Genomic DNA, 12,041 nt, shown 5'->3' with positions numbered 1-12,041 from the left:
AATGTTTACATCTATGTTCATCAAAGATACTGGCCTGTAGTTTTCCTTTTTCAATGTGTACTTGTCTGGTTTTGGTATCAGGGTAATACTGATCTCATAGAATGAGTCTGAATGTATTCCTTCCTCCTTGATTTTCTGGAATAGTTTGAGCAGGATTGGTATAAGTTCTTTTTTAACATTAAAAATATTATTGGCCGGGCGTGGTGGCTCACGCCTGTAATCCCAGCACTTTGGGAGGCCGAGGTGGGCGGATCACAAGGTCAGGAGATCGAGACCATGGTGAAACCCCGTCTCTACTAAAAATAGAAAAAATTAGCCGGGCGCAGGGGCGGGCGCCTGTAGTCCCAGCTACTCGGGAGGCTGAGGCAGGAGAATGGCGTGAACCCGGGAGGCGGAGCTTGCAGTGAGCCGAGACTGCGCCACTGCACTCCAGCCTGGGCGACAGAGCAAGACTCCGTCTCAAAAAAAAAAAAAAAAAAATTATTATTATTTAGATAGTTACAGACAGGGTCTCACTATCTTGCCCAGGCTGTTCTCAAACTGTCTTCTCACCTTGGCCTCCCAAAGTGCTGGGATTAAAGGTGTGAGCCACCATGCAAAGCCTATGAGTTCCTTCAATGTTTGGAAGAATTCAGAAGTAAAGCCACTGGGTCCTGGGCTTGCTTTGAAGGGCAATTTTTTATTATGGCTTTGATCTTATAACTTTTTATTGGTCTATTCAGGATTTGGATTTCTTCATGATTCAATCTTGGTAAGTTGTATGTGTCTACGAATTTATCCATTTCTTTTCTTGTAGGTTTTCCAATATATTGGTATATCATTGTTTATAGTAGTCTCTAATGGTGCTTTGAATTTCTGTGACATCAGCTGTAATATCTCCTTTTTCTCTCTGATTTTATTTCGGTCTCTTTTTTTCTTAGTCTGGCTAAAGGTTTGTCAATTTTACCATTTCAAAAAACCAACTGTTGTTTAATTTATCTTTTGTATTGGTTTATTTTAATTTCAATTATTTCTAGGCCTATCTTTATTATTCCTTTTCTTCTAATTTTGGGTTTGGTTTGCTCTTGCTTTTCTAGTTAAGATGCATCATTAGGTTGTTTATTGAAGTTTTTCTACTTTTTTGAATGTAGGCACTTATTGCTATAAACTTTTCTCTTAGTAGTGCTTTTGCTGTATCCCATAGGCTTTCATATGTTATATCTCCATTTTCATTTGTTTGAATAAAGTTTTCAATTTTCTTCTTTTTTTGAGGAGTTTCCTTTTGTTGCCCAGGCTGGAGTGCAATGGCGATCTTGCCTCACTGCAACCTCCGCCTCCCAAGTTCAAGCGATTCTCCTGCCTCAGCCTCCCAAGTAGCTGGGATTACAGGCATGTGCCACCATGCCTGGCTAATTCTGTATTTTTACTAGAGATGGGGTTTCACCATGTTGGCCAGGCTGGGTCTTGAACTCCTGCCCTCAGGTGATCTGCCCACCTTGGTCTCCCAAAGTGCTGGGATTACAGGCATGAGCCACCGCCCCTGGCTAGTCCAGTGTTTCTTTGTTGATTTTTTTTGTTTTGAGATGGAGTCTCACTCTGTTGCCCAGGCTGGAGTGCAGTGGCGCAATCTTGGCTCACCGAAACCTCCACTGCTAGGGTTAAGCGATTCTTCTGCCCCAGCCTCCCAAATAGCTAGGACTACAGGTGCCTGCCACCACACCTGGCTAATTTTTGTATTTTTAGTGGAGACAGTGCTTCACCAAGTTGGCCAGGCCAGTCTTGAACTCCTGACCTCAAGTAATCCACCCACCTCAGTCTCCCAAACTGGTAGGATTACAGGCATAAGCCACTGCACCTGGTCCTTTGTTGATTTTGAGTCCAATGCTGAAAGTTGGGTATTGAAGTCTCTAGCTCTTATTGCATTGGAGTCTGTCTCTCTTTGGCTCTTTTCTTGTTTTTTTGTTCTTTGTTGTTGTTGTTTGTTTTCTTGCCTTCTTTGTGATGGTATCTCTCGTTAGCTTGGATAATATTTGCTTTATATATCTGGGTGCCCCAGTGTCAGGTATGTGTGGAGATACACATACACAATTTTTATATTGTCTTACTGACCTTTTTATCATTATATAATGACCTTATCTCTTTTTAATAATTTTTATCTTAATACCTATTTTACCTGACATTAAGTATAGCTACTCTGCTCTTTTTTTGACTTCTATTTATATGGAAAAAGAGGAGGTCTGGTTTTTCCAGCCCTTTCAGTCTGTGTATCTTTATAGGTGAAGTGAGTTTCTTGTAGGCAGCATATAGTTGGGTCTTGTTTTTCTTTCCATTCAACTAATCTATGTCTTTTGATTAGAGACTTTAGTCCATTTACATTCAATGTTATTATTGATACGTAAGGACTTCCTATGCCATTTTGTTATCTGCTTTCTACTTGTTTTATAGTCTTCCCTTCCTTTCTTCGTGTTGAAATGATTTTCTCTGGTAGTATATTTTTATTTCTTGCTTTTTATTTTTTGTATACCTGTTGTAGATTTTTTGTTTTGATATTACATGGTTACCTCAAAATAAAAGCCTCATGAGGCCTGCAAACATCATCTTATAACCAACTATCCAACTATTTTAAACTGGTAACTCCAGTAACAAAAAAAAAAAAAAAAGCCAAGAGAAAACTAAAACAGAAGTCTACACTTTAACTGCATCTCCCTCTTTGACTTTTTGTTTTGCTTTATTTTTTTTGAGACAGAGTCTCGCTCTGTCGCCCAGGCTGGAGTGCAGTGGAGCGATCTCAGCTCACTGCAAGCTCTGCCTCCCAGGTTCACGCTATGCTCCTGCCTCAGCCTCCCAAGTAGCTGGGACAACAGGTGCCCACCACCACGCCCAGCTAATTTTTTGTATTTTTAGTAGAGACGGGGTTTCACCATGTTAACCAGGATGGTCTTAATCTCTTGACCTCATGATCCACCCGCCTCAGCCTCCCAAAGTGCTGGGATTACAGGCATCAGCCACCGTGCCCGGCCACTGTTTCTATTTATCTTTTTATACTATCTCTTAACAAATTGTAGTTATAATTTTTGATAGGCTTTGTAGTCTTCCTACTCAAAATATGGCTTACATATGGCAATTAATGTGTCAAGCCATTCTGTTCTTGTGCACTTACTGATACCAGTGAGTTCTGTACCTCTGGATGATTTCTTATTGCTCATTAATGTCCTTTCCTTTCAGATTAAAGAACTCCCCTTACCATCTCTTACAGGTCAGGTCTGATATTGACAAAATCCCTCAGAGCTTTTGTTTGTCTGGGAGAGTATTTCTCCTTCATGTCTGAAGTATATTTTTGCTGAGTATGATATTCTAGGATAAACGTTTTTTTCCTTCAGCACTTGACATGCCACTCTCTCCTGGCCTGTAAGGTTTCCACTGAAAAGTCTGCTGCCAGATGTATTGGAGCTCCTTTACATGTTATTTGTTCTTTTCTCTCACTGCTTTTGGATTTTTTCTTTATCCTCAACCTTTGGGAGTTTGATTATCGAATGCCTTGAGGTAATCTTATTTGTGTTAAATCTTCTGGGTGTTCTACGACCTTCTTGTACCTGAATATTGGTAACTTTCTCTGGCTTTGGAAAGCTCTGTTACTATTTGATGAAGTTTCTACCCTCTCTCTCTCTCTCTACCTCCTCTTTGAGACCAGTAACTCTCAGATCTGCCCTATGATTTCTAGATCTTGTAGGTTTGCTTCATTCTTTTGTCTCCTCTGTGTATTTTCATATAGTCTGTCCTTAAGCTTACTAATTCTTTCTTCTACTTGATCAATTCTGCTGTTGATTCTGATGTATTTTTTAGTTTGTCAACTGAATTTTTCAGCTCCAGAATTTGTTTTTTTGTGTTTTGTTGGGGTTTTTTTGTTTGTTTTGAGACAGAGTTCACTCTGTTGCCCAGGCTGGAGTGCAATGGCATGATCTTGGCTCACTGCAATTTCTGTCTCCCAGGTTCAAGCGATTCTTGTGCTTCAGCCTCCCGAATAGCTGGGATTACAGGCCTGCGTCACCACGCCCGGCTAATTTTTGTATTTTTAGTAGAGATGGAGTTTTGCCATGTTGGCAAGGTTTGTCTCAAACTCCTGCCTCAAGTGATCCGCCCACCTTGGCCTCCCAAAATGCTGGGATTATAGGTGTCAGCCACTGTGCCCAGCCTCTGCTTTTAATTTTTTTAAAAAAATATGTCAATCTCAGTCAGGTGCGGTAGCTCACACCTGTAACCCTGGAACTTTGGGAGGCTGAGGTGGGCAGATCACAAGGTCAGGAGTTTGAGACCAGCCCAACCATCATGGTGAAACCCCGTCTCTACTAAAAATACAAAATTAGCCGGGCGTACTGGCACATGCCTCTAATCCCAGTTACTCAGGAGGCTGAGGCAGAATAATTACTTGAACCTGGGAGACAGAGGTTGCAGTGAGTCAAGATCGTACCACTGCACTCCAGCCTGGGCAACAAGAGGGAAACTCTGTCTCAAAAAAAAAAAAAACAGTCAATCTCTTTGTTAAATTTCTCTCACAGGATTCTAAATTCCTTCTCTGTGTTATTTTGAAATTCTCTGGGCTTCCTCAAAACAGCTATTTTCAATTGTCTGAGAGGTCACATATCTCTGTCACTCTGAGACTGGTCATTGGTGCCTTTAGTTTGTTTGGTGAGGTTATGTTTTCCTGGAAGTTCCTTTTTTTTTTTTTTTTTTGAGACAAAGTTTCACTCTTGCCACCCAGGCTCCAGTGCAATGGCGTGATCTCGGCTCACTGCAACCTCCACCTCTCAACTTTAAGTGATTCTCCTGCCTTAGCCTCCTGAGTAGCTGGGATTACAGGTGCCCGCCACCACACCCAGCTATTTTTTTTTGTATTTTTAGTAGAGATGGAGTTTTACCATGTTGGCCAGGCTGGTCTCGAACTCCTGACCTCAGGTGATGCCCGCCTCAGCCTCCCAAAGTGCTGGGATTACAGGCGTGACCCACCATGCCCAGCCTTCCTGGATGTTCTTGATGCCTGCAGGTCTTCATTGACGTCTGGGCATTCAAGAGTTAGGTATTTATTCTAATCTTCACAGTTTGGACTTGTTTTTATCTGTCCTTCTTGAGAAGGCTTTCCAGGTATTCAAAGGAAATTGAGTGTTGTAATCTAAGTCTTTGGTCACTGCAGCCATATCTGCACTATGGGGAGCCCCAAGCCCAGTAAGAATGTGACTCTTGCAGGCTCCTAGAGGTCTCACCTTAGTGTGCTTGTGTAAGATGGAGTAGAATTTCCCAGATTATTAGGCAATCTCTCATTCTCTTCCTTCACTTCACCCCAAACAATAGTCTCTCTCTCCATGCTGGGCTGCCTGGAGTTGAGGGAGGGGTGGTGCAAGCACTCCCATGGCTACCACAGCTGGCACTGGACTGGGTCACAACTGAACACATGTGGCAACTCCTGCCTGGTGACCGCTGATATTTATTCAAAGTCCAAGGGCTGTCTAACTCAGTAGGTGGTAAATTCTTCCAAGACTGGGCCCTTCCCTTCAGGGCCAGTAGATTCCCTTCTGGCCCAGAGCAGGGCTAGAAATACCATCCAGGAGCTAGGGCCTAGAATTGGAGGCTTCAGGAATGATTGGTGCTTTATTTTACTGTGGCTCAGCTAGTGCTCGAGTTGCAAGACACAATATTCTGTACTCTTTCCTCTCCTTTCCCCAAGTGGAAAGAGTGTCTCCCCAAACTCCACTGCTTCAAGATGGGGGAGTGGCAATCCCTTCACCACCAGAGCTGGTGTCTGAGTTGTGTGCACCCCAAATCCACAGGCTCGGAGCCCAGCGCAGTGCCAGAACTTGCCAAAGGAATGCAGTCCTGTGGCCTGACTGCCTTTCGTATTTATTCAGGACTCAAGTCTGCTTTACTCAGCTGGTGGTGGAACGAGCTGCAACTCAGGTTCCTACCACTGGTGCGGAAGATGCTCCTCTGGCTGGGGTTAGTCTGAATGCTCCCTCCATGGGTGCTGGCAGAATTCTGCCCTGTGTTGTATTCCACTGTGATAGGACAGCACTGGAGTTTCAATGCAAAGTCCCACAATCATTTTGCTCTTCCTCCTCCAGGCACACAGATTCTATCTCCGCACATTGCCAGGGGATAGGGAAGGGGTGGTGCAGGCAATGCAAGAGTGTCTTTCCTACCCTCTTCAGTGCCTCTTTCCTTGAGATGATGTTAAACCAGGTACTAGGATCACTCACCTGATTTCTGGTTCTTATGAAGGTGCTTTGTTGCATGGATAGTTGTTCAATTTGGTGTTCCTGCAGGAGGACGATGGTTGAAGGGTACTATTCTGCCGTCTTGCTCCTCCTGCTCTCAGCTTAACCAATTCTTATAAAACTCCTCCCCACACACATATGTATGTGTGTGTAGATATAGATATATATATTTTTAAAAACAAACCCCTGGGCTCAAGCAATACTCCTGCCTCAGCCTCCCGAGTAGCTGGAACTATAAGTACCTACCATTTTGCCTGGCTTTTTATTTTTTTGCATATACTTGTACACTTTGTTGGAGGGAGACATCAATCACAATATTTTACCCCTAACTACTTCAGATGTTTTCTCCTATATAACCACAATCTCACTATCTCTGACCAAACAAGATATTTAACATCAGTTTACTAATATCATCTAATGCATGAATGGCCAAATATGGCCCACTGCCAGTTTTTATTAAGTTTAATGAAACACAGCCACACTCATTATTTGGGCATTATCTATATCTGCTTCTGTGCTGTAACAGGTGAGTAGATAAATCAGAGACCATAAGGTCTGCAAAATCCGAAGTATTTACTATCTGGCTATTTCAGAAAAAGATTGCTGACCCCTGAATATATTATAGTCTATATTAAAATCTCCCCTAATGTCCCCAAAATATTGCATCTCTTCCAATCCAGGATCCAATCAAGATTAACTCATTGCATTTATCTGTCATTCAGTGTGGTTTTCATTTGCTTTTCTTTTACTGGGAAGGTAAGCAACTTTTTATGTTTAAGAGCCTTTCTTGGCCAGGCACAGTGGCTCATGCCTGTAATCCCAGCACTTTGGGAGGCTGAGGCAAGGCAGATCACTTGAGGTCAGGAGTTCAAGACCAGCCTGGCCAACATGGCAAAACCCTGTCTCTACTAAAAATACAAAAATTAGCCAGGTGTGGTGGTGTGCACCTGTAATCCAAGTTACTTGGGAGGCTAAGGCAGGAGAATCGTTTGAACCCAGGAGGCAGAGGTTGCAGTGAGCCAACATCGCGCCACTGCACTCCAGCCTGGGCAAAAAAGTGAGACTCCATCTAAACAACAACAACAACAACAACAAAAGCCTTTCTTATAAACCTTTTCATCACTGAGTCTTCTACTGGGTTCAGGGTCTTATTATTATTATTATTATTACTATTATTTTTTGAGACGGAGTTTCACTCTGTCTCCCAGGCTGACGTGCAGTGGCATGATCTCAGCTCACTGCAACCTCCACCTCCTGGGTTTAAGAAATTCTCGGCCGGGCGCGGTGGCTCAAGCCTGTAATCCCAGCACTTTGGGAGGCCGAGACGGGCGGATCACGAGGTCAGGAGATCGAGACCATCCTGGCTAATATGGTGAAACCCCGTCTCTACTAAAAATACAAAAACCTAGCCGGGCAAGGTGGTGGGCGCCTGTAGTCCCAGCTACTCGGGAGGCTGAGGCAGGAGAATGGCGTAAACCCGGGAGGCGGAGCTTGCAGTGAGCTGAGATCCGGCCACTGCACTCCAGCCTGGGCGACAAAGCGAGACTCCGTCTCAAAAAAAAAAAAAAAAAGAAATTCTCTGCCTCAGGCTCCCAAATAGCTGGGATTACAGGTGTGCGCCACCACACCCAGCTAATTTTTTTGAATTTTTAGTAGAGAAGAGGTTTCACTATCTTGGCCAGGCTGGTCTGGAACTCCTGACCTCGTGATCCATCTGCCTCAGGCTCCCAAATGCCACCTTGCCCGGCTAATAAAAATAATAATTTTCTTTGTGGCTAAGTACATGTTCAATTTTTACAAATATTCCCAAACCATAGCAATAAATGTATGTTCTTTTTAAGGAGTATAAACATCTATTAAATCAATTATATTGACTTTATTTCATTTTTGTGTATAACTTTATTATCTACTAGATTTATCCACTTATGAGAACAGTCTGCCACTATCACTATATTTTACCAAGGTCTTCTTGTTTCTGTTATAATTGTATTACACATATTTAGCAACTGTGTGCTTTGGTATATAAAGATTGGTCATTATATCTCCTTTATATTGAAATTTGATAATTACACAATTTGCTTCTCACCTTAAATTCTACTTCAACTGCTATGAATATTATTAATATTCCTTCTTTCTGTTCTTTTTGTTTTTGTCTTGTACCTTTTAATTTCTGTAATTTTTAAACAAATTATTATTTTTAGAGGCAAGGTCTGTCACCCAGGCTGGGGTACAGTGGTATGACCACTGCTCACCGCAGTCTCAAACTCCTGGGCTCAAGAAATCCTCCCACCTCACCCTACTGAGTAGCAGAGACTACAGGCACACACCACCATGCCCAGCTGCCTAGTACCTTTTCATTTTTTTTTTTTTTCTTATAATGAAAACTTGAATTTTTGTTTAAATTTTACTTTAAGTTCTGGGATACATGTGCAGAACAGGCATGTTTGTTACATAGGTATACACGTGCCATGGTGGTTTGCTGCATCTATCAATCTGTCATCTAGTTTTTTGTTTTTTTTTTTTTTTTTAATTGAGACAGGGTCTTGTGCTGTCACCCAGGCTGGATTACAGGCATGAACCACTGCACCTGGCTGTCATCTAGGTTTTAAGCCCTGCATGCATTAGGTATTTGTCCTAATGCTCTCCCTCTCTTTGCCCCCAACCCCCGACAGGCCTCGGTGTATGCTGTTCCCCTCCCTGTGTCCATGTGTTCTTATTGTACAACTCCCACTTATGAGTGAGAACATGCAGTGTTTGGGTTTCTGTTCCTGTGTTAGTTTGCTCAGGATGATAGCTTCTAGCTCCATCCACATCCCTGCAAAGGACATGATCTCATTCTTTTAATGGCTGCATAGTATTCCATGGTGTATATGTACCACATTCTCTTTATGTAGTCTATCACTGATGGGCATTTGGGTTGGTTCCATGTCTTTGCTGTGAGTGCTGCAATAACTATACACGCGCATGTGTCTCTATAGAGAATGATTTATATTCCTTTGGGTATATATCCAGTAACAGGATTGCTGGATCAAATGATATTTCTGGTTCTAGATCCTTGAGGAATTGCCACTCTGTCTTCCACAGTGGTTGAACTAACTTACATTCCCACCAGAAGCGTAAAAGCATTCCTATTTCTCCACAGCCTTGCCAGCTTCTATTGTTTCTTGACTTTTTAATAACTGTCATTTCTGACTGGCGTGAAATGGTATCTCACTGTGGTTTTGATTTGCATTTCTCTAATGATCAGTGATTAGCTGTTTTGTGTGTGTGTGTGTGTGTGTGTGTGTGTGTGTGTGTGTGTGTGTGTGTGTGTTTGAGACAGAGTCTTGCTCTTGTTGCTGAGGCTGGAGTGCAATGGCACAATCTCAGCTCATTGCAACCTCTGCCTCAGCCTCCAGAGTAGCTGGGATTACAGGCCCCCACCACCACATCCGCCTCAGCCTCCCAAAGTGCTGGGATTACAGGCATGAGCCACCGTGCCTGGCTGATGAGTGTTGTTCATATGTTTTTTGGCCACATAAATGTCCTTTTTTTTGAGACAAAGTCTCACTCTGTCTCCCAGGCTGGAGTGCAGTGGCGTGATCTTGGCTCACTGCAACTTCTGCCTCCCAGGTCATGCGATTCTCCTGTCTCAGCCTCTCAAGTAGCTGAGACTAAGCATAAATGTCTTCTTTTGAGAAGTGTCTGTTCATATCCTTTGCCCACTTTTTGATGGTTTTTGGTTTTTTTTTTTTTTTTTCTTGTAAATCTGTTTAAGTTCCTTGTAGATTCTGGATATTAGATCTTTGTCAGGTGGGCAGATTGTAAAAATTTTCTCCCATTCTACAGGTTGCCTATTCACTCTGATGACAGTTTCTTTGACTGAGCAGAAGCTCTTTAGTTTAATTAGAACCCATTTGTTGCCAGGCATGGTGACTCACACCTGTAATCCCAGCACTTTGGGAGGCCAAGGCGGGCGGATCACCTGAGGTCAGAAGTTCAAGACCAGCTTCAACATGGAGAAACCCCGTCTCTACTAAAAATACAAAATTAGCTGGGCGTAGTGGTGCATGCCTGTAATCCCAGCTACTCGGGAGGCTGAGGCAGAAGAATTGCTTGAACCTGGGAGGCGGAGGTTGCAGTGAGCCGAGATTGCACCATTGCACTCCAGCCTGAGAAATGAGAGCGAAACTCCGTCTCAAAAAAAAAAAAAAAAAACCCATTTGTCATTTTTGGCTTTTGTTGCAATTGCTTTTGATGTTTTTGTCATGAAGTCTTTGCCCATGCCTATGTTCTGAATTGAACTGCCTAGGTTTTCTTCTAGGGTTTTTACGATTTTGTGTTTTACAGTTAAGTCTCTAATTCATCTTGAGTTAATTTCTGTATAAGGTGTAAGGAAGAGGTCCAGTTTTAGTTTTCTGCACATGGCTAGCCAGTTTTCCCAGCACCATTTATTAAATAGGGAATCCTTTCCTCATTGCTTGTTTTTGTCAGGTTTGTCAAAGATCAGATGGTTGTGTACGTGTGGTGTTATTTCTGAGGTCTCTGTTCTGTTCCATTGGTCTATATGTCTGTTTTGGCACCAATACCATGTTGTTTTGGCTACTGTAGCCTTGAAGTATAGTTTGAAGTTAGGTAGTGTGATGCCTCCAGCTTTGTTCTTTTTGCTTAGGATTATCTTGGCTATACAGGCTCTTTTTTGGTTCCATATGAATTTTAGTTTTTTCTAATTCTGTGAAGAATGCCAATGGTAGTTTGATGGGAATAGCATTGAATCTATAAATTACTTTGGGCAGCCGGGTGTGGTGGCTCATACCTATTATCCCAGCACTTTGGAAGGTGGAGGCAGGCGGATCACGAGGTCAGGAGATCGAGACCATCCTGGCTAGCATGGTGAAACCACGTCTACTAAAAATACAGAAAATTAGCTGGGCATGGTGGCGCACACCTGTAGTCCCAGCTACTTGGGAGGCTGAGGCAGGAGAATAGCTTGAACCCGGGAGGTAGAGGTTGCAGTGAGCCGTGATCACATCACTGCACTCCAGCCTGGGCAACAGAGTGAGGCTCCATCTCAAAAAAAAAAAAAAATTACTTTGGGCAGGATGGGCATTTTCGCGATACTGATTCTTCCAATCCACAAGGATGGAATATTTTTCCATTTGTTTGTGTCCTCTCTTATTTCCTTGAACAGTGGTTTATAGTTCTCCTTGAAGATGTCCTTCACATCCCTTGTAAACTGTATTCCTAGGTATTTTATTATCTTTGTAGCAATTGTGAATAGGGATTCATTCATGATTTGGCTATCTGCTTGTCCATTGTTGGTGTATAGGAATGCTTGTGATATTTGCACACTGACTTTGTATCCTGAGACTCTGCTAAAGTTTCTTATCAACTTAAGGGGTTTTGGGGTTCAGATGATGGGATTTTCTAAATATAGAATCATGCCATCTGCAAGAGAGACAATTTGACTTCCTCTCTATCTGAATACCCTTTATTTGTTTCTCTTGCCTGATTGCCCTGGCCAGAACTTCCAATACTATGTTGAATAGAAGTGGTGGGAGAGGGCATCCTTGTCTCGTGCCAGTTTTCAAAGGGAATGTTTCCAGCTTTTGCCCATTGATATTGGCTATGGGTTTGTCATAAATAGCTCTTATTATTTTGATATATGTTCAATCAATAACTAGTTTATTGAGTTTTTAAATGAACGGATGCTGAATTTTACCAAAGGCCTTTTCTGCATCTATTGAGATAATCATATGGTTTTTGTCATTGGTTGTTTATATGATGGATTATGTTAACTGATTTGCGTGTGTTGAA

General features: G+C 42.5%; 1 protein-coding gene across 7 annotated transcripts in view; it reads right to left on the bottom strand.

Moving 5' to 3' along the window:
• The window catches only part of LOC105470786 (SUMO specific peptidase 5), a 78,517-nt gene that overhangs the window by 20,220 nt on the left and 46,256 nt on the right, over positions 1-12,041 (bottom strand). Inside the window, exon 7 of one of the 7 annotated variants that reach the window (XM_071090584.1) lies at positions 2,762-6,287. The exons of the other annotated variants lie outside the window; for them this stretch is intronic. Within the exon in view, the coding sequence (XP_070946685.1) occupies positions 6,051-6,287 (237 nt within the window). The 3' untranslated portion in view covers positions 2,762-6,050. Of the gene's footprint in view, positions 1-2,761; positions 6,288-12,041 lie in introns of those variants that run through there. 7 annotated transcript variants of the gene reach the window in all.

Source organism: Macaca nemestrina, chromosome 2 (assembly GCF_043159975.1).
Source record: "Macaca nemestrina isolate mMacNem1 chromosome 2, mMacNem.hap1, whole genome shotgun sequence".
Classification (NCBI taxonomy): Eukaryota; Metazoa; Chordata; class Mammalia; order Primates; family Cercopithecidae; genus Macaca; species Macaca nemestrina.
This window is presented reverse-complemented; position numbering and strand designations above follow the sequence as displayed.